This window comes from Elgaria multicarinata, chromosome 23 (genome assembly GCF_023053635.1).
Source record: "Elgaria multicarinata webbii isolate HBS135686 ecotype San Diego chromosome 23, rElgMul1.1.pri, whole genome shotgun sequence".
Classification (NCBI taxonomy): Eukaryota; Metazoa; Chordata; class Lepidosauria; order Squamata; family Anguidae; genus Elgaria; species Elgaria multicarinata.
In genome coordinates this window covers 8375553-8398232 of record NC_086193.1, presented here as the reverse complement: position 1 = coordinate 8398232, position 22680 = coordinate 8375553, and the positions used below count along the sequence as shown (strand labels likewise).

Here is a 22680-nt window from a genome sequence, read left to right as displayed (position 1 = left end):
AGCATTTGCTTTTTTTGCAGCCACATCGCACTGTTGGCTCATATTCAGCTTGTGATCTACAACAATTCCAAGATCCTTCTCGCTTGCAGTATTGCTGAGCCAAGTATCCCCCATCTTGTAACTGTGCCTTTGGTTTCTATTTCCTAAATGTAGGACTTGGCATTTATCCCTATTAAATTTCATTCTGTTGTTTTCAGCCCAGCCTGTGGCTTGTCATGTTGTGTGAACCCAGCAATTGTCTTCATGTCCTGAACATGGGTTTTCAGGAGGCGTTTGGCTGGGCATTGTTGGGAAAAATAATAATGCAGGATTACACAGATCCTTCAATGGAATCCTCCCCTTCCCTTGTGTTGACTTTTTGGTTGCATGTGCCTGGGGACAAGGTCCTATGCAATATACTCTATAAATTGCGATCTACAATGATGGTGATGGTGATGCCACACAAGTCCCCATTGGACTGTTTTTGGGGTATCCCTTCCCCAGGTGTTTTTTTTCCTAAAGACATTTTGAACTTCTGAAAATGGTGGGTTTCCCTATAGATATTCAATTAGGCAAGTAAAACTGCTCGGAGCTTTTGGTATATCAAGCAGTATGCAAGAATTATTCACAAATGAATGAATGAAAAAGACCTCCTTCGGGTGTGCATGGGTGGGGACGAGGCGTGGATTGGGGCAGTTTGGGTTTTACAAAGGATTGGCACTTGCAGCCTGAACATCAGAAATAGGAGGAGGAGGAGGAAGAATGATGATGAAGATCCAGTAAATTGGCTTGATGACGTTGAGTTTGAATTGAATCCACAGGCGCTTTCTTTCTAACGTGGTTGTTCTTCTTCCATTTCAGTATTACGAGATGTCTTATGGATTGAATATTGAAATGCATAAGCAGGTATGTGGCTGACAAGGGAACGAAGGAGTCCGGGATTGTGTTGTGGTGGGTGGGGGAGGGGAGTACAGGACCACCCTGGTGTGTATGTGTGTGTGTGTGTGTGTGTGTGTGTGAAACTCAATTTGCCTTATGCTGATGGGGTATGTTGTCCATTATGTATATAGCACCATCATAGTACATGTAGCTTTAGAATGAGATAACAAGGAAGGGGGAGGTCTCTGCCCCATGGAGCTTGCAGTCTGCATTCCAACAGTGGAACATAGGCCCTTTCTACCCCTAAGGATTATCCCAGGAAAATGGAGGGATCATCCCTGCCTGTTCCCGGGATCCCTTGTGTATCATTTGGACGTACAGGGGTCATCCCGGGATGATCCTGGGATATAGGGCTGGTGTAGAAACAGCCATAGACTGTGAGTTCCGAGGGGCAAAGGCTGCTTTTTAAATGACGGTCATTATGCAAATAGGGAGGTGGAGGGTTGACTGATGTAGGCATGCATGTTCCGGATTTGTTTCAGGTGGGGATGAGGAGCTGTGAGGGTTTCAAAGGGGAGGGACGAGGTGGGGCCAAGAGAGAACACAAGAACCATACTGGATCAGACCAAACATCTATCTGTTCTAGTTTTCTGTTCCCACGGTGGCCAACAAGATACCGCCTTGGGAAGCCCACAAGTGGTTCATGAGTGCAGCCGCCTCCTGCCCATGTTCCCCAGCAACTGGTATACAAAGCCATGCTGCCACTGAAAGGAGGCAGCATAGAGGCAACAGGACTAGTAGCCATTGATAGCCTTGGGCTCCATCACACCAGCGATTTATCGCACACTCCCCCTGCCTGGTAGGCAGTTTTGCAGCCCGGTACCCCCATGACATCGCCCATGTCCTGCACTTATTTCGGCTCTTACCCTCCATGTTTCATTTCTTTTTGGAGCACAGAAAGTCTGGATTATTTTCCCTCCGTGCAAAATAAATGCTCTCCTCCCTCCCGTGTATTTCTATGGTTGCATTCTATTGACTATCCCATTCTTTGTTGGGGGCTTTTGTGTCTAAGGGGCGGGGGTTCTTGTTTTTAAAGATAATGGGATCAAAATTGGCACAGTGATAGCTCTTAAGTAGAGTTTCCAGCATGCCAAGTTTGAATGAGATTGGTCCATCCCTTGATTTTAAGGATTTTAAAAATCCCCCTCTTAAATCCTTTTCCTGGAAGTTCACAAGTACAAAGGATTGCTTTTCCTTTCCTTAGTAAGCCTGTCTCTGTTCAACGGGGTTTACACAAAGGTACGCATGCATTGCATTTTAGTATGATTTGGATGTAAATGCAGTTGAAATCAATGGGATTTACTCTTGAGTAAGGGAACAAACTTGGAGATGCACAGCTTCGCATGATCAATGGAAAGGAAAAGCGATCCTTCCTACTTGTGAACTTCTAGAAAAGCATTTAAAGGGGGGGGGATTTTAAAAAATCTGAAAAAATCAAGGGATGAATCGATCCCATTTAAACTTGGCATGCTGTAAGCTCTACTTAAGAGCTATTACTGTGCCAATTTTGGTCTCTTGATCTTTAAAATTTACACAGATGTAAGCATTTTTGTTAATTCCATTTTAAAAAATCCTTAAAATCAAAGGTTGAACCGAACTGATTCAAACTTGGGGTTGCTAAAGCCCTCCTTAAGAGCTAACATTGCTCCAATTTTGATCTCTTTATCTTTCAAACTTACTCAGATGTAAGCATTTTGGTTACCTTGGAGGAAATAGGGGACATGACCACTTTTACAAAAGAAATGAGTTAAAATGATTGTTCTTCTGCCCACCCTTTGAAAGGAGCAAAACAAACCTTTGCTCCTCCTCCCCTGTAAACCTTTCCCAAGGGGCGGGGAGGAAGCTTTCACCAGCATAGTAGCGCTCCAGGTGAAAAGATACATGAGCTGAAAGAGCACAACAATGCACAGATGTGAAAGTGCCCAGTTTGACACGCTAAGGAAATGGAGAGGGAAACCGCAGATGAAACCTGGATTTAAAAAAGCAGGGGCTTGTCTATACGGTTTGTTTACCCCGACCTAAATGCGCATATTTGCGTTTTAGGTTACATGACGCAGCCGTCCATTTGCCGCAGCGCCGTGTTTTTAACTTGATAATGCGCATCTTTGCATTCACGATTTACCGCAACTTTTAGATCACACCCGAGTTTGCACCGCGTTATGGTTATGTGTCTTTGGGGGAGTTAAATCGCATTTTGACATGTGGGCGGAGCTTTGAGGGTAAAACAACATGATCGGTTGATTTCGCACCAATTGGCTGCCTTGTTCGTTCGCGCCAATTTTCGTTCGAAGTCTCTCTGCGGAGCTCCGCAGAGAAAGCTTCTTAAAACAAATTTATTTCTGTATTTATATGTTTATTGCATTTCTGTACCGCCCAATATGCGAAGCTCTCTGGGCGGTTCACAAAAAGAAAGAGGGGAAAACGGGCAGCCAGACGAAGGAGACGTGTTCTGCTGCCTCGTTCCTTTCCCTCTACCGCCTTGTTCCTTTCTCCCCGCCGCTCCCGGTTCGTCTGTTCTATGAATCTGCAGAGCTCCACATGTAAAATTTATAACTTTGCTCCTCTCTAATCCGTAGTTTCGTATATGCAATAATGTGCACGTGCGCATTTATAACTCACTATAAAAATAAACAAATTCAGGAAGTAAATCACTGTGGCTGCTGCACTGTGACGCTCTTTACCTACATTCGAATCAATGAAAATTCAGGTTTATATTTAGTGAGGAGCCATCCCGTTGCCGTATAGACAGGGGCCAGGTGTGATGCAGCCCCTTCTCTTCCATGAATTTTTCTAGCCCCTTTTTAAAAAACTGTCCAAGTTGCGGTAGCGTCTGTGCTCCATTTATTTGCCTGTCCTGAATCTCCCACCGTTCAGCTTCGTGGGATGGCCCCTTTGGCTTCTAGTATTACGAGGGAGGGAGCAAAACGTCGCCCGATCCACTTTCTCCACACACCGCATATAATTTTACATACCTCTGCCTTGTGTGTCTCCTCCTCTCCCACAGTTATTGGCCTTTTTCTAAGTTTAAAAGCCCCAAACATTTCCTCGTTGGGGAGTTGCCCCTCCAGCCCCTTGGTCATTTGAGTTGCCCTGGCCTTGCTACCTCTTTTCCATCCTTACAAAGGCAGGTGTGGGCTGGGGAGGAGTTTGGGCACCAAAGGGACAAGAAGAGAGCCGGAGTGGAATTCTTTAAAACAAGAAAAAGAATTTGGAGGGTCTGAAGGCGCTAGTTGGAGGGGAAAAGGTGTTGGACTGGGGGATTCAGGGTGGGAGGGAGCAAGATTTATTTTACTGTGTGTAAAATCACTTATCCTGCATTTTGCCGCTGAAACATCTGTGCATTTTACTGTTGTGTAAAAATGGATAAAGGCAAAGAATGTGAAGGCTGCAGTGGGCTTCAAAAGGGACTACAAGCAGTTCATGTAAGACAGACATTGCCAATTGACAGACCCTCCACGTGTATTGGACTACAAATCCCATTGTCCCCAAATTGGGGAAGGCTGGTGTGACGGGTTTTTATTTATTTATTTATTATTGCATTTATATCCCGCCTTTTTTATAGAATCATAGAATCATAGAATAGCAGAGTTGGAAGGGGCCTACAAGGCCATCGAGTCCAACCCCCTGCTCAATGCAGGAATCCACCCTAAAGCATCCCTGACAGATGGTTGTCCAGCTGCCTCTTGAAGGCCTCTAGTGTGGGAGAGCCCACAACCTCCCTAGGTAGCTGATTCCACTGTCGCACTGCTCTAACAGTCAGGAAGTTTTTCCTGATGTCCAGCCGGAATCTGGCTTCCTTTAACTTGAGCCCGTTATTCCGTGTCCTGCACTCTGGGAGAATCGAGAAGAGATCCTGGCCCTCCTCTGTGTGACAACCTTTTAAGTATTTGAAGAGTGCTATCATGTCTCCCCTCAATCTTCTCTTCTCCAGGCTAAACATGCCCAGTTCTTTCAGTCTCTCTTCATAGGGCTTTGTTTCTAGACCTCTGATCATCCTCGTTGCCCTCTTCTGAACACGCTCCAGCTTGTCTGCGTCCTTCTTGAATTGTGGAGCCCAGAACTGGACGCAATACTCTAGATGAGGCCTAACCAGGGCCGAATAGAGAGGAACCAGTACCTCACGTGATTTGGAAGCTATACTTCTATTAATGCAGCCCAAAATAGCATTTGCCTTTCTTGCAGCCCTATCGCACTGTTGGCTCATATTCAGCTTGTGATCTACAACAATTCCAAGATCTTTCTCATTTGTAGTATTGCTGAGCCAAGTGTCCCCCATCTTGTAACTGTGCATTTGGTTTCTATTCCCTAAATGTAGAACTTGGCATTTATCCCTATTAAATTTCATTCTGTTGTTTACAGCCCAGCACTCCAGCCTATCAAGATCACTTTGAAGTTTGTTTCTGTCTTCCAGGGTATTAGCTATCCCACCCAATTTGGTGTCATCTGCAAATTTGATCAGCGTTCCCTGCACCTCCTCGTCCAAATCATTAATAAAAATGTTGAAGAGCACTGGGCCCAGGACTGAGCCCTGCGGCACCCCACTCGTTGCCTCTCCCCAGTTTGAGAAGGTTCCATTGATAAGTACTCTTTGAGTCCGATTCTGTAGCCAACTGTGGATCCACCTAATAGTTGTTCCATCTAGCCCACTTTTAGCTAGTTTGTTAATCAGAATGTCATGTGGTACTTTGTCAAAAGCTTTGCTGAAGTCAAGATATATGACATCCACAGCATTCCCACAGTCCACAAGGGAGGTTATCCTATCAAAAAATGAGATCAAATTAGTCTGACAGGATTTGTTCCTGACAAATCCATGTTGGCTTCTAGTAATCACTGCATTGATTTCAAGGTGTTTACAGATTGACTTCTTTATAATCTGCTCCAGAATTTTCCCAGGGATGGATGTCAGGCTGACTGGTCTGTAGTTCCCAGGTTCCTCCTTTTTGCCCTTTTTGAAGATAGGGACAACGTTAGCCCTCCTAACGTTAGCCCTTCCTTTTCCTCCAAGGAACCCAAGGCGGCGTACATAATCCTCCTCCTCTCCATTTTTATCCTCACAACAACAACCCTGTGAGGTAGGTTGGGCTGAGAGCCTGTGACTGGCCTAAAGTCACCCGGCAGGTTTCTGTGGCCGAGTGGGGACTAGAACCCGGATCTCCCGACTCCCAGTCCAACACTCTAACCACTACACCACACTGGCTTTTGGGTTGGGTGATATATCCCATTTCCCAGCAGCTTTTGGGTGCCTTGCGAATGCTAGAAGTGATCAATGAGGATTAAAAAGAGGAGAAATATTATTTGGACTCACTGAGGGCTCCGGGGTTGTGTGCACAGAGTGCCAATCACAAGAAAAAGAGCCCTTTTGAGGGGGGAAAGGCGCCCAACGGCAAGATTCTGGATAGGAAGCCACATTAAAGAGAAGCACAAACACCTGTGAAAGGTGTTTTTACGGGTGTTTTTTAAGTGCATCTTTTGGAAAATAACAGAAGATAAAATAAGTTTTTTTTTTTAATCAACACATCTTTTTGAAAGTAACATGGGGGCAGGGTAGGAAATTTTATCTTTCTCAGTGATGTCTGGCTGCCGGGCTCCCTTACAAAAAGAGAGGAGTCCCATAGCCTTTTGTTGCGCCTTCCATGTGGTGATCACTCAGCCTGTAGCAAGGGACTTGTATGCTCTCTTCTACATGATGGCTTCACTTGTTCTAAGAACCTGAGCCCTGCCAATTTTTAAGAAGCCAGTTCAAAGGATTGAGCCCTGACTTTGATTAAACCTTTACGAGGTGGGTTGGGGTGAAGAAAGAAGGTGGGTTTTCTAATCCAGCTGCTCTTGGCTAGCACAGCTAGAAAAATAAAAAATACCAACCAACCCCGAGAACGAGGGAGGCGCTGAAATCCATCAGGCCTCTTATTCGGTTTTGATCTGCCCAAAGAGGCCAAGAGTACATTTCTTGCTCCCTGGACCTCGCTTTTGTTCCAGTTATAATTTGCTTCTCGTCTCCGGCTTTATCAATCCAGTCATCACGGGGCCGGCTGCCAGGGAAATTAGGTTGGCGCGCTGCCCGACAAAGTGGCAAGCCGGCTGCCATCCCACTACAGCTGCCACCTCTTTGCCAAGCCGGCGGCCCCCCCGGCTTCTCCTTTTTCTGCCGTGCGCTCAGGAGGAGGCGACCGCCGGGGGTGGTGGTGCATGCGCTGTCCTTGCGAGAGTCACTTGTTGGCGCACGGTTTCCCGGGCCGGATCTACACTATTGCTTTAAAGCGCTTTATAACAGTTTTATTGCGCTTTAAAGCAGTTAAAGCACTTTATAACTGTTATAAAGCGCTTTAAAGCAGTAGTGTAGATCCGGCCAATTTTTAAACGTTTTTATGGTTATAAACCCTAAGAGGAATATTTGAGTCAGGTGAATGTTTCTGGATTTCTCCTCATCCGGCTTCCTATCCTCCTGCATTTTGCAGTTCTGGATCACCTCCTCTGGAAGTGAAACTGGCAGATTTCAGTAGAGAAATGGGAAACTGAATTGAACAGGGGGCTGGAACAGCAACACCCCCCCTTCACCCCCTGGGGAAAGGTTACAGGGTTTGCAGCCTTTTAGCTCAGGGAAATGGCAGGTGATTGGGAGGGGAGGGAACGGCATGACAGAGGGGTATAGGAAAGTATCCGTGTTGTGGAGAAAGCCGGTTGGGAAGATTTACTCGCCGTCTCAGAATACCAGAATACCCCAACTGGGGTTATCCCACGAAGCTGAATGGTGGGAGATTTGGCACAAGACAAAAGAAAGGGCTTTTTCAACGCAACACAGAGTTAAAATGTGGAATTTGCTATTTATTTAAAATATTTCCAGTATACAGGCCATTTTTAAAAATAAATAAATATTGTTGCCAGTGTAATGTAGCGGCTAAAGTGTTGGACTGGGAGTCGGGAGATCCAGGTTCTAGTCCCCACTCAGCCATGGAAACCCACTGGGCAACTTTGGGCCCGTCACAGACTCTCAGCCCAACCTACCGTATTTCTTAGATTGTAACACGCCATCGATTGTAAGATGCACACTAATTTCAGTACCACCAACAGGAAAAAAAACCCCTAAGACACACCCGCGATTCTAAGACGCACCCCGTTTTTAGAGATGTTTATATGGGGGGAAAAGTGTGTCTTAGAATCGAAGAAATAGGGTACCTCACAGGGTTGTTGTTGTGAGGATAACATGGAGAGGAGGAGGATTACCTTGGGTTCCTTAGAGGAAAAAAGCCAGGATATTATTGCAATAATAAATTTATATCCTGCCTTTTTTTCCTCTTGCAAGGAATCCATGGCGGCCTACATAATCCTTCTCCTCTCCATTTTATCCTCACAACAACCCTGTGAGGAAGGTTAGGTTGAGAGTCAGTGGCCAGCAAGCCAACTTAGAGCAATAAAGTGCATGTAATAAAAAACGATGTGGTGATAAAGCAGCAAACATTTATAAAAAAAAAAAAAAAAAAACCTGGCAATAAAACATCCGGCCTAGACAGGACTAAAAACTTACAACGCAGTCACCACTACAAAGTAAAACATAATCAGAAGAAGGCCAGAGGAAAGTAGTCAGTTTTCAAAGCCTGCAGTGATGGGGCCTGACAGACCTCTGATTGTAACATATTCCAGAGCTGTGGGGCCACCCGGCTCTACCATTAGGCCAACGAGGCAGCCGCCTAGGGCGCAGACCTCAGAGGGGCGCAGAACTGTGCCCTTTAAGGGTCACAGTTTTATACAAATTAGCTGTTTTAAGGGGAAAAAACATAATAAAAGGGAAATATAATAGTTCAGAAACTCTTCTTCAATCGAAGTTGTCAATTTTTTCCCAGGGGCAAAATAGTCTGGCACCGGCCCTGGGGCCACTGCAGAAAAGGCCCTCTCTTGCATACTTGTCCACCTAACTGCCCCCAAGTGTGGGCTAGTGAGAAAAGCCTCCATTGCTGATCAGGCAGATTGATATAGGTGAAGGCAATCCTTCAAGTAATTTGGTCCCAAACCACTGCCACAAGATGTAGTGATGGCCATCAACCTGGATGTTGTTGTTGTTGTTATTATTTGAATACAAAAATATTATTAAAATCTCAAAATCTTTTAAGACATTTTAAAATTTGACTGGGTAGGCCTGGGTAGGCCTACAATCCGTCTTTATAGCTTTTAAAAAAAACCTCAGAAAGACTATTAAACTGGCGTATCTCTCCCGGCAGGCCATCCCAAAGTCTGGGAGCAGCAGAAGAGAAGGTCCTCTGGGTAATACCCGTCAGCCTAGTTTGGCTGGCCAAAGTAGATTCTTCCCAGAGGACCTGAGTGTGCGGGACGGAGTGTACGGGGGAAGGTGATCCCGCAGATAACCTTGGTCTTGTTTGAAACAAATGCTTGGATTCCCAAGTGCCTCTGTTCTTCTCCTGTGCCTCTGTTCTTCTCCTGTGCCTCTGTTCTCCAAGTGCCTCTGCTCTTCTCCTGTGGAATCACCGCAAACACAAAGACCATGTAATGGCATTAGGTCTTCATTATTCTACTCTGCATATTCTGGGATAGCCTTCTACTGCTCAGCCTGTTGGCAAGCAGCCAAATGTCTTGCAAATTCTTCTTGAGAGATCTCAGATGTGAGTTGTCTTTGGCCGGATCTGCACCAAGCAGGATGTAGCACTATGAAAGCGGAATGTAAGTGGCAGGAGCCACACGAAGCAGGATATAGCGGTATCAAAGCGGTTTATGTCCATGAGCCCCAACAGTTGTCGGTGCACTTCCATACCGCTATAAAGCAGTCGTGTGGCTCCTGCCTCTTACATGCCGCTTTCATACTGCTTTCATAGTGCTATATTGGTGTAGATGCATATCGGCCTTCATGGCGCAGATTGAGTGAAGTTGTTTGAAATATACTTGCAAACAAATCCACGTTGATCTAGCACAGCTTGATCTGAGCTGCCTTGACTAGCACATTTCAGCTCAATTTTGACCAACCTGAGCCGTTAAGATAGCTCAGACCTAACATCTCAGGTTGCTCAAAGCTCATCTGAACGGGGGGGTGGGGAGCTCAGGCCTTGCAAAAAAGCTTAGCGCTACAAGAAGGTGGAACACTGTTGCGTGTGTCTTTGGATCACTTTGCTCAACCCAAGTTGCTCTATTCTAGCTTTGCTAAGCGAGCTGTGGTTTTTGCAGCAGGCTTGGCGTTGCTCTAAGCAAGTACAATGCAAAAGCTAATACAAGGAGGATGTATCAACGCTGGGAGGTTGTCAGTTCTGGAGACTTCTCTCACTTTTGACACTTCAGGAGACCGCTGAACTCATGGACAAGTCACGATTCGAACTCTGGTCTGTGGCATTCAACCAATGTTTGGGTGAGGGTTTTTTTCTGCATGCGCCCTTGCCTAAAATGGGACTGAGACTCTTTGTTTCTCTCTTTCTTCTCTTTTAGGCAGAGATTGTGAAGCGGCTGAATGCCATCTGTGCACAAATAATCCCATTCCTAACACAAGAGGTAAAAAGAGCACCCCAGTTTCAATAGGTTTCCCATAGAATAGTAGAGTTGGAAGGGGCCTCTAAGGCCATCGTGTCCACCCCCCTGCTCAATGCAGGAATCCACCTTAAAGCATCCCTGACCGGTGGTTGTCCAGCTGCCTCCTGAAGGCATCTAGTGTGGGAGAGCCCACCACTTCCCTAGGTCCTGGTTCCATTGTCGTACTGCTCTAACAGTCAGAAGGTTTTTCCTGATGTCCAGCCGGAATCTGGCTTCCTTTAACTTGAGCCCGTTATTCCGTGTCCTGCACTCTGGGAGGATCGAGAAGAGATCCTGGCCCTCTTCTGTGTGACAACCTTTCAAGGATTTGAAGAGTGCTCTCATGTCTCCACTCAATCTTCTCTTCTCCAGGCTAAACATGCCCAGTTCTTTCAGTCTCTCCTCATAGGGCTTTGTTTCCAGAGCCCTGAAAGTGGTTAGGAATTCAGGCATTATGAATTCACCTGAGACTGATAGTTGGAGACAACCACTCACACACACTCCCTGCTGTGCGCACACACACACTCAGAAATGACCATAGCAACTTGAGAAAGGGCTCACCCCAAGTTTTGAGACTGGACAATATCCCAAGCTGGAATGCTGAACAAGCACCCAAGAGGCTCAGGACAGACCAAAGCAAGGCATATTGGAACTCACTGGTGCAAGATAAGGTGTGGGGCAGAACTTAACATTCTGTGTTCTCTGCTTTAAAAAATACACTCCAAAAAGCTCTTGTTATAAAATGAGGATATTTCCACCTCCTGTGCCTAACAGCCCTGCTGGGCTGTCAGCTTTCCCACAATGGCCCCGTTCAGACAACACGCATTAAGGTTAACGCATTCCGTTAACCATTTTGTAGTTAAGTAGCAGGGTTAATGTGTTGTCTGAACGGGGCCAATGTCAGTGAATGATAAGGCCATTTCCCTGTTCCCCCAATTGCAGTGTGCCGAAGGGGGGCATTTGGGGGAGTGCTGCTGGAGAGGGAAGGGCTAATCCCCCCTCCCCCTTCAAAAATCAACCCCTCCTGCAATCCAGTTTTTAAAAAGTGCCAATGGAGGCTTTTAAAAGGCCAGATGTCAGCCTGGGACCCACTTGCTTTGCATGCTGTAGGTTTCAGACTCAACCTGCACATGTCCAGAGTCCCCCTGTCTGAAAGAGTGCTTTAAAGGGGTCTCTAAAGAAAGCCCTGATGCGCTTCTCTCCTTCCAGCATCAACAGCAGGTGTTGCAAGCCGTGGATCGAGCCAAGCAGGTGACCATGGGGGAACTGAACAGCGTGATTGGGGTGAGTGGCCCAGATCCTGGGCAGGGCCCCAGCCACAGCCAGAGCTGGCCTTACCAAGTTGCATGCGTGTGAGTTGGTCCCTGGGAGTGGTGAAGTGGGTACTGCTAATGTAGTTATTTGGCTGCTGTTGCTGTGTGTTTTTAGAGATGTGAAGGCCCAGAACAAAACCAGAAAAATTCGAAAAAACCCAGTTTTTTTCTGTTTTTTTCCAAAGCCTTTTTTTGTTTTTTTTTCTGAAAAATTGAAAAAAAAAATGAAGAAAAAGCGGATTATAGGATGTTTTATTTTAGCATGATGAATAAAATGTTTAAGACAAGGTGTTCAGATATTTACTTCTCCAAATGACTTCTAAAAACTGTACAGTATCAGATTATTACAATGTCTGTGCACCAAGGACAAGCAAGTCCTAGGTTGCAAACTGAGACTACAACTCTCAAATGCAAGAGGAAGATGCATTTCTGCCTCTAGGGGGCAGCACTGCCATGGAAGCAGAGACTGAAACTAATACTGATAGCTGTAGGTCAGAAAATGAGCCTGATTAAATTTCATGCATATTCATTGAATCTTGGTGTCCCTTCCCCCCATTTTTCTCAGTTCTTTTTATGGGAATGGGGGCTTTATGTCTTGACACTGGAGGACTAGCAGAGACATAAATAATTTTCTTTGTTACTAACGTTGGTGGTTTCTTCAGTCGTTTTTAAAATTGTTTTTTGCCTGCTCCTCATAAACTGGCAGAACCAAAGAGGTTCCTTGCAGTTCAGGTGTTCCTAACAGTTCAGGAGCTTGTAGCTCCATTTGTTACCCCCCAAAAGTAAAAAAAGTAAATTAAATTTGTAATAATTGTTTGACTACACTAGTTTTAATATACGAAATGTAATAATTTTATGCCATACCAACTTGGACATAATTACATTTTATGTTCCTAAAGTAACAAAGTGACTTTCAATCTGTAAAAAGTGCTAATATTGCATTATTTCAATTTTTCAGAAAATTTCCATTTTCCCCCTGAAAAAAACCTGGGAAAAAAACGGGTTTTTTCCACGGCTTCAAAATTTCAGGAAATTTTACATCTTTATGTGTTTCTCAAACTTTACGTAGCTAGAGCTGCTTCGTCTGTCTCCCTGAATTCAAACTGGAGGCAAACTTGGCTCTAACAGCCCACCAGGTGTAAACAGCCTGCCCGCTGAGGAGCCCAGCCCAGCCGTGTTTCTCAAAACGGCTGGCTTAGGTTCAGCTAGTGAGCTTTATGGCTGGAGCATGGGATTCGAACCCAAGTCTTCTGGATCCTAGTCCCAATCTCTAGCCAGCATTCCACACTGACTCTCTGTGGCACCGTCCTCTGGAAGTAGGTCTACTTTTGCCCCTCTGCATTGGGATGGCTCCGATCCTTCAATCGTGGCTGATGAAAAGCTGACTTAACTGACATCCTGTCCACCCCCGGATGGAGGGTGCCTGTTGCATCTCTGTTGTTGTTTTGGGCTTTCCTCCATCCAAGCAGGAGGCTTGCCCACATCTCAGACTTTGCCAAATGTGTAGGGCAGTGGAGACTGGGGACTCCCATGTCAGTGGGGTGATGCATCTGCTCTGGGTTTGAGCCTGCTCCTTTAGATTTCATACTGGTTCTGCCTGAAATCCAGAGTGTATTCACTGTCCCACTGACATCGGGGCCACCAGCTTCCACTGGTGTGGGGCTGGATGATGTTTCTTGTTGTAGCCCCACAACTGGAGGGCAGCAGGTTTGGGAAAGGCTGTCACCAGAGAACCCTCCGGTTGCTTCTCTGTACTGGAAGCTGTCAAATGATCCCCTTGCATGGGCCCAACTGGAGTTTAAGTGAAATGGAGGTGAGATGAGAGCAGTGGATCACACAGAGGTGCAGTGAGCAGACTCCTCTGTAGGCAAGTACTTTGGGCTCACAGGAACTTTGCAGATTTTTAAAAGTATTTATTTTTCACAGCGCAGTTTCAGAATGTCTGTCCTGTCAATACAAAACAGAAGTTCTAGAGTATTTTAGCCACACCCTTGAGTTGAGACTCTTGGGTCTATGAGAGGGGTGGTTGAGATGCCACTTACCTCTTGCAAAGCTCACATGTGCTAATTTTTAATCAGCAGCTGAGCTCTTGCTTTCACCTACTACTTGTACTCTTGCAAAGCCTACTGATCTCCTCTGAATGGTTGCTTATGGTGGAGCAAGGAAGACCTCGTAAACATCAGTGGCGCAACCGGCTACCTGGATGCGGAACAGTCAGGACTAACACAAGGAAGCTAGGGCGTGTTTTGTTCACGAAAACTTAAGAACCCTGCTGGATCAGACCAAAGCCTTAGCTAGTCCAACATCCTGTTTATAAATTAATTTGCAAGGTAAACTTTGCAAGAGATGAGTTGCTGAGGTCTTGAAAGGATTCTGCAAGAAGCAGCTCATCTCTTGCAAAGTTTACCCTGCTGAAAAGATAACTGAATAAATCCTCAGTCACCAAGAGACATTTTTGGCAAGGAGGAATGCTCAACTATCTGGAAGTGGCTAAAATTCCAAACTGGTGCTTTGACAGGGGAACGGGGAAGACAGGGGTGTGCGTGTCACCAGTCAGATTCCACCACCCCCAGCAGCTTCTGCTTTCTCTCCAGCAGCAGCAGCTCCAACACCTCTCCCATCATGCTCCTCCCATCCCGTTGACCCCTCACCCTTCGGGCTCTCAGAGCCTGACTGCTGTGAGCACCGCTTCTGGGCTCCTGGCGCTGTCGGGGGCGTTGGCGGCTCAGTCTGTGCTTGGGGCAAAGGACGAAAGAGGAGCACCGGACTCCGAGACCAGTCGAGGTAAGAGGCCTAAAAGTGGCTGGGGGGTGGGGGGGTTGAGATTCGCGATCGGAGGTCAAGGTGGGGGGGAATTGTTAATTGGGGTGCGTGAAATTATTCACCAAGTCCTGGGTTCGAGTTCTAGGCAAGACCACGAAAGGCTGCAAGCCTGTGCACATTCAGACAGGGGGGAAATGTCCTACAACTCCCAGCATTCCCCAGCCTGTCTAAACAGGCAAAGGATTGTGCCTTTAATGGTCTTGCTGGATTTCAGGGGAGGGAGGGGGTCCTTTAGATGGGCATCTGCATTACTGCAGTTGTGAAGAGTGCAGAGAACCTTTCTCTTCACCCTCTGTCCACCCCTCGATGCTTTACAACTGCTTCTACATTCCTGATACATTAGAACACGACACACAACAAAACCAGTTTGCCAACCCTGATTTAAAAAACCCAAATACTCTGAGCATGCGTAGTTTTGCATTCTCAAATTCACTTAAGGCACGGTGGCATTTCCGGATAATATTGGGATGCCGGGGGGCGGGGGGCGGTAACCATTGAGCTTATTTACATAGTCCGCGTCCTGTCCTTGCTGGAGTGCAATGGAATGTTGGGGCCTGGATTTTGCATAGCTCCGCCCATTCATTTGCATGTATTCTCAGCACCGCCCCAATCCTGAGTGGGGCCTGGATTTTGCATAGCTCCGTCCATTCATTTGCATGTATTCTCACCACCACCCCAATCCTGAGTGGGGCCTGGATTTTGTTGGGGCCTGGATTTTGCATAGCTCCGCCCATTCATTTGCATGTATTCTCACCACCGCCCCAATCCTGAGTGGGGCCTGGATTTTGCATAGCTCCACCCATTCATTTGCATGTATTCTCACCACCACCCCAATCCTGGGTGTTCGGCCTTGTGGTCAAACGGTGCTAAAGTATTATACTGGGGATCTGGGCGTTTTGCATAGCAGATCTCTTTTATTTTCATACAAACCCCCCCCCCCATCCTGAGTTTTTATTTCTTGGACAGATGTCAGCTTTTACGTACGTGTGTGTGTGTGTGTGTGTGTGTGTGTGTGCTTTAAATGAACTGTGGTGTTTATATAGCTCCAACAATGTCCACGGTGCTTTATAGAGAAACTTGAAAAGAAAGAGAGAGAAAGAGAGAAAGACCTTACAATCTACTCTAAATTTAGATGGGGAAAGAAGGAGGCAAAAGATGAAAAACCAGCAAGGCTCTATTGTAGACCGGCCCACCCACACTGCAGCTGTTTGTTTGGGCCAGAGAAGAATTGGGGCGGGGCGGGGCGGGGGGTGCGGGTGCGATTGACTAAGTAAGTCCCTGTAATGCCAGGAAGGTTGATGCTATTTTTGACCTGGAGAACAGCTGCATGGTGCGAGGGCCACAGCGTGGGGCAGATAATTGCTAAAATGAGAGGTGCTGAGATCCAACCTCAAAGACATGACCGTCCTCACCCACAATCCCTGATGGGTCAGGAAAAGAAGGGTCTTGGGGGGGGGGGTTGTAACGGATACTTAATAATGGGGTGAGGGGAGCACTTTGCATGTGATTAGAGGAACTCTTAACTACCTTAATTCACTTTTTTGATGGGTGGGGTGGGAAAAATTGCTCCGAATCTGTAAATATCTTCCCAAAGCAGGAGGCAGCTGTTTTGCCTTCTCTTGCAGAGCAGTCACATCAAATCTGGTATTCTCAAGATGGATTGGGCTACAGCTCTGTGCATTGCAGAAGAACTTCCCCAACACAGAGATGTCTTTATAATTCCCAGTTAATGTATTGTTCTAGTGCGGGGCAGAAACCTACAACTTAGTACAAAATCTTCCTCCAGTTTATCCAGAATATATATTTCAGTACAAAAAGATATGCGCGCAATTTCTCCTAGGGTGCAATCAAGGCTCCTTCAAGGACTCAGGAAAAAAAGCACAGAATAGGACTGCAGAATTTCACTTCCTGCACATCTTCTTTGGTTGCTTTTAAGTTTCTAGCCCTTAGGCTTGCAAAAATACATAGTGAAATCTCAGACGGCAGCGGCATTTTCTGGATACGATTTCTCAAGCCCCAAGGGGCTCCTTTCCCTTCCTGGTGGCGAGCAGAAATGGAATTAAATTTGTGCAAAATTGGCTGAATTTGTCTAATTTATTCAGGGCACAAAATCCTGCTTTCCTGGCAGACGTCCCACCCCCCACACGCAGCTCGGTGTAGAAAGTGCCATAATTTTGCTGGCAGGTTTGGAGTAACGGACGGATTTGTCTAGACTTGTGGAGCGAAAAGAACCTTGTGCAAACTGCACCGAGATCCCTATGGAACCTGGAATCACCCCAGCTGGCGCCCAGCAGTGTGTGTGTGCGTGCATGCGTGCGTGCGTGCGTGCGTGCGTGTTATTGGTGGTGGCGGGGACTGTTCCCCCTTTTGTTACGGATTACTTTGCATGCAGGCCTGATCAAAGCCAAAGACATTTGGCAGGGTCTTTTGAAAGCTTTCTTGGCTGCAGTGCATTGTGGGACTCTGTCCAGCATCTGTTAGCCTACCTCTCTCTCTTTGGCAAGCATCCGCCTTAATCTGGAGGGAAATAAGAGCGGTCTCTCTCTCTCTCTCCCCCTCCCTCCCTCCCTCTCTCAACCTTTACACCAAGGTTGGGACCGGGCTATAAAGTCTATAAATACGGGTTCTCTAAAATGTTTACTTCTAAATTGTTTACCCCAACTTAAATGCGCAGATTCGCGTTTCAGGACACATGCCACAGACGTCCATTCACCGTAGCGCCGGGTCTTTAACGCAATAATGCGCAGATTCATAGTAGCGATTTACCGCGACTTTTGGATCACGTCCGAGTTTGCCCCGCATTGTGGTTATGTGTCTTTGGGGGAGTTAAATCGCATTTTGACATGTGGGCAGAGCTTGGAGGGTAGGACAGTGTGATTGGCTGATTTCCCTATTTCCTACCTATCGGCTGCCTTGTTCCTTCGCGCCGTTTTTAGTTTGACTTCTCTGATTCTGCTGCCTCGTCCCTCCCCCCCTCCCGGTTTGTCTGTTACATGAATCTGCAGAGCTCCGCATATAAAATGTATAACTTTCATCGTCTCTACTTGGAAGCATTGTACCATTGTATATGCGCATGTGCGCATTTATAACTGCACTATTAAAAAATAAATTAGGAGATAAATCGTTGTTGCTGCTGCAGTGTGACGCTCTTTACCTAGATTCAAATCAACGAAAATTTGGGTTTATATTTAATGAGGAGCAATCCCATTGTCGTATAGACGGGGGCTTGGTCGCCTACGAGGGCTAATCACCAGGCAACCAAGTATGGGTGCTTTCCAATCTGGTTGGCCTTTTTAAGGCAGGGGCACAGAGCCTCAGGTCCAGGGTCCAAATACAGCCCCCTGGGGTTCCCCAGAAATCTACGGCCCCTTCCCCTCGCTCCTGACCACTGATAATTTGGTTATTTCCTGGCTTCTGTGCAGTCCCCCCACCATTCTAAAAGGTTCCTATGCCTCTCCGAAGGCACAGGCAATAAGAGCATTAAGCTAAAATAGGGTGGTGATTTTGGTATTTTGGCCCCACCCCTTTTGCCTTCAACCCCGCCCACCCTTTTAGCAAACAAAAAGTAAGGTATCCATGTTCTTGTCAGTCATCCAAGGCCTTTTCATTCATTGGCTGGAATGTGGGGAGTAACGGGAGCAGGCTATGCTGATTGCAATTCTTTGCTGGTGATGAAATTCACTCTTAACTGCATAGTGCAGGGATGTGGAACCAGGGATCTGTTGGACTCCGAATCCCATCACCCCTGAACTTTAGCCATGCTGGGAGTTTGAGCCCAACAGTACCTGGAAGGTTCCTGGTTCCCCAACCCTCATATCACATCTTGGTCAAGCTACAAACATTGCATTAATGCAACTGCTCATGTTCCTCCTTGCCCACCACACAACCCTTCTAGTTATATTTAGCCACGTAATTATATTATCGCTTGGAGATCTAATCTGATGTCTGTCTTTCCTTGTATTTTTCCCTTGAATGACTGACTGCTGGGCTTGGCCTGTTCCAGAGCACGCTTCGAGCCGGGTAAGTTGTCTTGAGAAAGCCACGAGTGACTGGTTATGATCGAAGGGGGCGTGTGCAGGCTTCGGGTCATTCCTTCTCAAGGCAGCTCAAATTCTGCGGAACGCTGGGCACTGCCTGAGACCTTGGTCCATCTAGTTCAAGATGGTCTACACTGACTGGCAGAATGGCTCTCCAGGGTTTCAGGCAGAAGAGGTCTTTTTCCGTCCTGCCTGGGATACCATGACATGAACCATGTGAGTTCATGCTGTCCATAAAGTTATGGGCCACTGAGATTCAGAAGAGAAGATCTGGGGCACATGATGTCATAGAATCATAGAATAGTAGAGTTGGAAGGGGCACGTAAGGCCATCGAGTCCAACCCCCTGCTCAGTGCAGGAATCCGCCCTAAAGCATCCCACTTTGGTGGTTGTCCAAAGTCTTTCCGCCATGTTTAATTGACTTGTGCGGTGAGGGCTGCAGCAAATGTAGATGGCTTTTTTTTTAAAAAAGAATTCAATCAATTCTTAGAACGGGAGAAACTGTCAATAATGACCCCTGGTTGTGATTCCTCGATGGTGACTTCACCTTGGTGCTTATAGGTGCCACTGTGTTCATGGACTGCTGGTACCCACCAGGCTCTTGATTTTTTATTTCTTACCATTTTGGCCTGCTGCAAAGCAAAGCTCTGTCCTCCAGTGCCTTCTTTATTTGGATTTGGTTTGTGTTTTGTTGCTCAGAGGCCACCTCTGTCTTATACTTAGGATCTGGGACAAGTTACTTTTCTTTTGGTCTCAGCCTTTTGCTGTCTTTGAAATAAGTGTTTTGTGACCGGACAGGCTCACCATGGCAGCCATTTTGTGAGGGTGCTCGTGACACTCTATGCAAATTCCAAATGCACACACCAGCCCATAAAGGTTGTGGCTCCCCTGATCTATCAAGCCTCCAGCTTTACAGGCAGGCTACCTCTGAATACCAGTTGCTAAGGAGCAACAGCAGGAGGGGGCTCTTACCCTTATGTCCTGCCTGTGGGAACAGGGTGCTGGGGAGAAGAGGGCTTTGGTCGGATACAGCGGGGAGTCTTATGCTCTGACGTTTGTCCTTTGGCGAGGCAGAGGTGGGAGCCTCAGAGATGATCCCTATCTGGAAGATGAGGCATTTTAAAAAAATCATTTGAGAAATGGGTAGTTCTTCTTCGTGGTCTCTGTGCATTCACACTGTAAGAGCGTACGGTGCTGTGCTGGATCACACCCAAGGCCTCTCCAATTTGGCATTTCATTTTTCATAGATCTGGTGTTTTGCTACTTCTGGCAGAGGGGTGTGTGTGTGTGTGTGTACGCGTACGCGCAAGAGGCAGAGAGAGATAATTTTTCTCCTTTTGACTTTGTGCAAATAATTCATTACCTGCAAACTGTTGCGCATCACCAAGGGCTCTTGCCTTCCCACTGGGCACGGGATTCAGTTATCCTCCATCAGCTCTTGCAGTTTCAAGAGATGTGTGTGTTCTCTTTCGGTTCCAAATATACTTGAGGGGTGGTGGAAACAATACCTTTTATTCGTGCTATTTTCTGTTCCGAGTGAAGCTTGCCAGATGCACGCTCTGAGGTAGCACACGGGAAACGATGGGGTTTCGCAGCGTTTGTGCATTTCATATTTATGTCCGCTAGATATGGAACACATTCATCCACCCTGCTTGGAGAGAACAGCTGAATGCAAAGCAGACCCTCTACCCCTGAGTAGAAACTTCATCTTTCCTCTAAAGATTCCAGTCCTCATGGCTCTAAACAAAGGGGTGCATGAGAGTTTGTAAATGGGGGTGGTGGGTGACGCTATGAGTTATTCACGTGCTTTGATTTGTAGGAAGCCCCCCCCCCCCAATTTGTTAATTCAGCTGCTCTGCAGGGTGTGGGGGAACCACGGCTCTAAATAATTTTTAAGCTGTGCTTTTTCTGTAGCTGCTGCCTCTTCTTCCAGCAACGCATTGGTTAAGGCTGTGGAAGTGAACAGCCGGGCCTGCCTTTGATGGGGATTTTCCGTTGCTGTCACGCCTCATTATCTCCCCAAAGGGGCAGGACAGGATTCCTTTCAAGTCCAGGGCAGAGCTGCAGTTATTCAACTGTTGTTTTAATTTCAGCCACTGTACAAACATTCTCTCTGTGTCAGGCACCGGCAGGCCGCTATCTGCTCAAGTTCGTTTGCTCAGTGTGTGCACTGGAGGTTTCCCCCCAACCACCTCCACCACTATATAATTTTATTTCTTTTAAAAAGGTGGAATGGAGGTAAGAAGCGGCTTGCAGAATATTGCAAATGTGTACCTCATTTTTATTGAGAGATTTTCCTCTCTCCTTTGGTTTTTAAAAGAACAGATCATCAAGAAACATGCTCCTTTTTTTTAAAAAAGGAACAAATTGCAAAATTCTAATATAAATTTTGCTTTCAGATTTGCGTATTTTCTTTTTCATAGAATCATGGAATCATAGAATAGCAGAGCTGGAAGGGGCCTACAAGGCCATCGAGTAAAAACCCCTGCTCAATGCAGGAATCCACCCTAAAGCATCCCTGACAGATGTTTGTCCAGCTGCCTCTTGAAGGCCTCTAGTGTGAGAGAGCCCACAACCTCCCTAGGTCACTGGTTCCATTGTCGTACTGCTCTAACAGTCAGGAAGTTTTTCCTGATGTCCAACCAGAATCTGGCTTCCTGTAACTTCAGCCCGTTATTCCATGTCCTGCACTCTGGGAGGATCGAGAAGAGATCCTGGCCGTCCTCTGTGTGACAACCTTTTAAGTATTTGAAGAGTGCTGTCATGTCTCCCCTAAGTCTTCTCTTCTCCAGGCTAAACAGGCCCAGTTGTTTCAGCCTCTCCTCCTAGGGCTTTGTTTCCAGACCACTGGTCATCATGGTTGCCCTCCTCTGGACACGCTCCAGCTTGTCTGCGTCCTTCTTGAATTGTGGTGCCCAGAACTGGACGCAATACTCTAGATGAGGCCTAACCAGGGCCGAATAGAGAGGAACCAGGACCTCACGCAGTTTGGAAGCTATATTTCTATTAATGCAGCCCAAAATAGCATTTGCGTTTCTTGCAGCGGTATCGCACTCATTCGCATCATTGGTTCTGGCTCTGCCTGTCTAGGGGAGGGGGTGGGAGCAAGGTACGACTGCTAAAGGTGCAACCATATCCCCTCTTACCTGGTAGTAACCCTCATTGAACTCGATGGGGCTTGTGTGAGTAGGTATGTACAGAATTCTGCTCTGACAGCCTTCTCCCAACCCACCCTTCCCCAATGTCCTCAAGACATTGGAGTACACCTCCCATCATTAGCTCTGCTGGCTGTGCATGATGGGAGTTGAAGTCCAACACATTTGGAGGACAGCAGGTTGGGGTGGATGTCGTAGCTGCTGGGAATCTTACTCTGCCAACTCTGGATCTTACGAAACATCATCAAGGATTGCTGACAATGTCAATCAGATCTTCACATTCACCAGGGCTAGAAACTTGCTTTATTAAAAAAAGACAGAAGACATTCAACGGGAGATTTGTATCCACTAAGATATTCTCCTGCACTTGTTATTATTATTATTATTATTATTATTATTATTATTATTATTTATTTATTTATATTGCAACATATACACAGTTAAATATGAGTATAAAAAAGAAGTTTCTATCTAAAATAGGCAGGAGATGTCTAGGCCAAAAGTCAAAGTGGATTTGTTTTATAATATTTATAAGCTGCCCAATAACAGACGTTCTTTGGGCAGCTGATGATAAAAAACACAAACAGCAAAATAAAAGAATAAAACCCAATACAGCTTGAAACCATCAACAGGAGATCACGCAGCACTCCCCCGCTCCGAAGTCACGTATCTCAACACTTTAAAGACTCTAAAAGCCTGAGGAAAATTAAACAATGGTGCCCAAAAGATGGCAAGGTAAAAGCCTGGTGACAGGGCTGGCGTCAAGGGTAGGTGTGATTGGGCTGCCGCCGAGAGCGGTGGGAAGGTAGAACCACTGAGGGAGGGGGCCCATGGAGGGTGTCTTGATCTGGGCCCTCCAGAACCTGGCACTGCCAGGTGAGTCTCTCTGAGGAGGGCGTTCCTCAGCTGGAGGGCCATCACCAACGAGGC

The 22680-nt window shown here is 46.5% G+C and overlaps 1 protein-coding gene across 2 annotated transcripts in view; it reads left to right on the top strand.

The window, feature by feature from the left end:
- Positions 1-22680, top strand: part of TLE5 (TLE family member 5, transcriptional modulator) — a 99458-nt gene that overhangs the window by 56930 nt on the left and 19848 nt on the right. Inside the window, exons 4-8 of one of the 2 annotated variants that reach the window (XM_063147015.1) lie at positions 841-885; positions 10342-10404; positions 11632-11706; positions 14333-14519; positions 18562-18578. In XM_063147015.1, coding sequence (XP_063003085.1) covers positions 841-885; positions 10342-10404; positions 11632-11706; positions 14333-14519; positions 18562-18578 — 387 coding nt within the window. Of the gene's footprint in view, positions 1-840; positions 886-10341; positions 10405-11631; positions 11707-14329; positions 14520-18561; positions 18579-22680 lie in introns of both variants that reach the window. The other variant, XM_063147013.1, reaches the window with a different exon arrangement.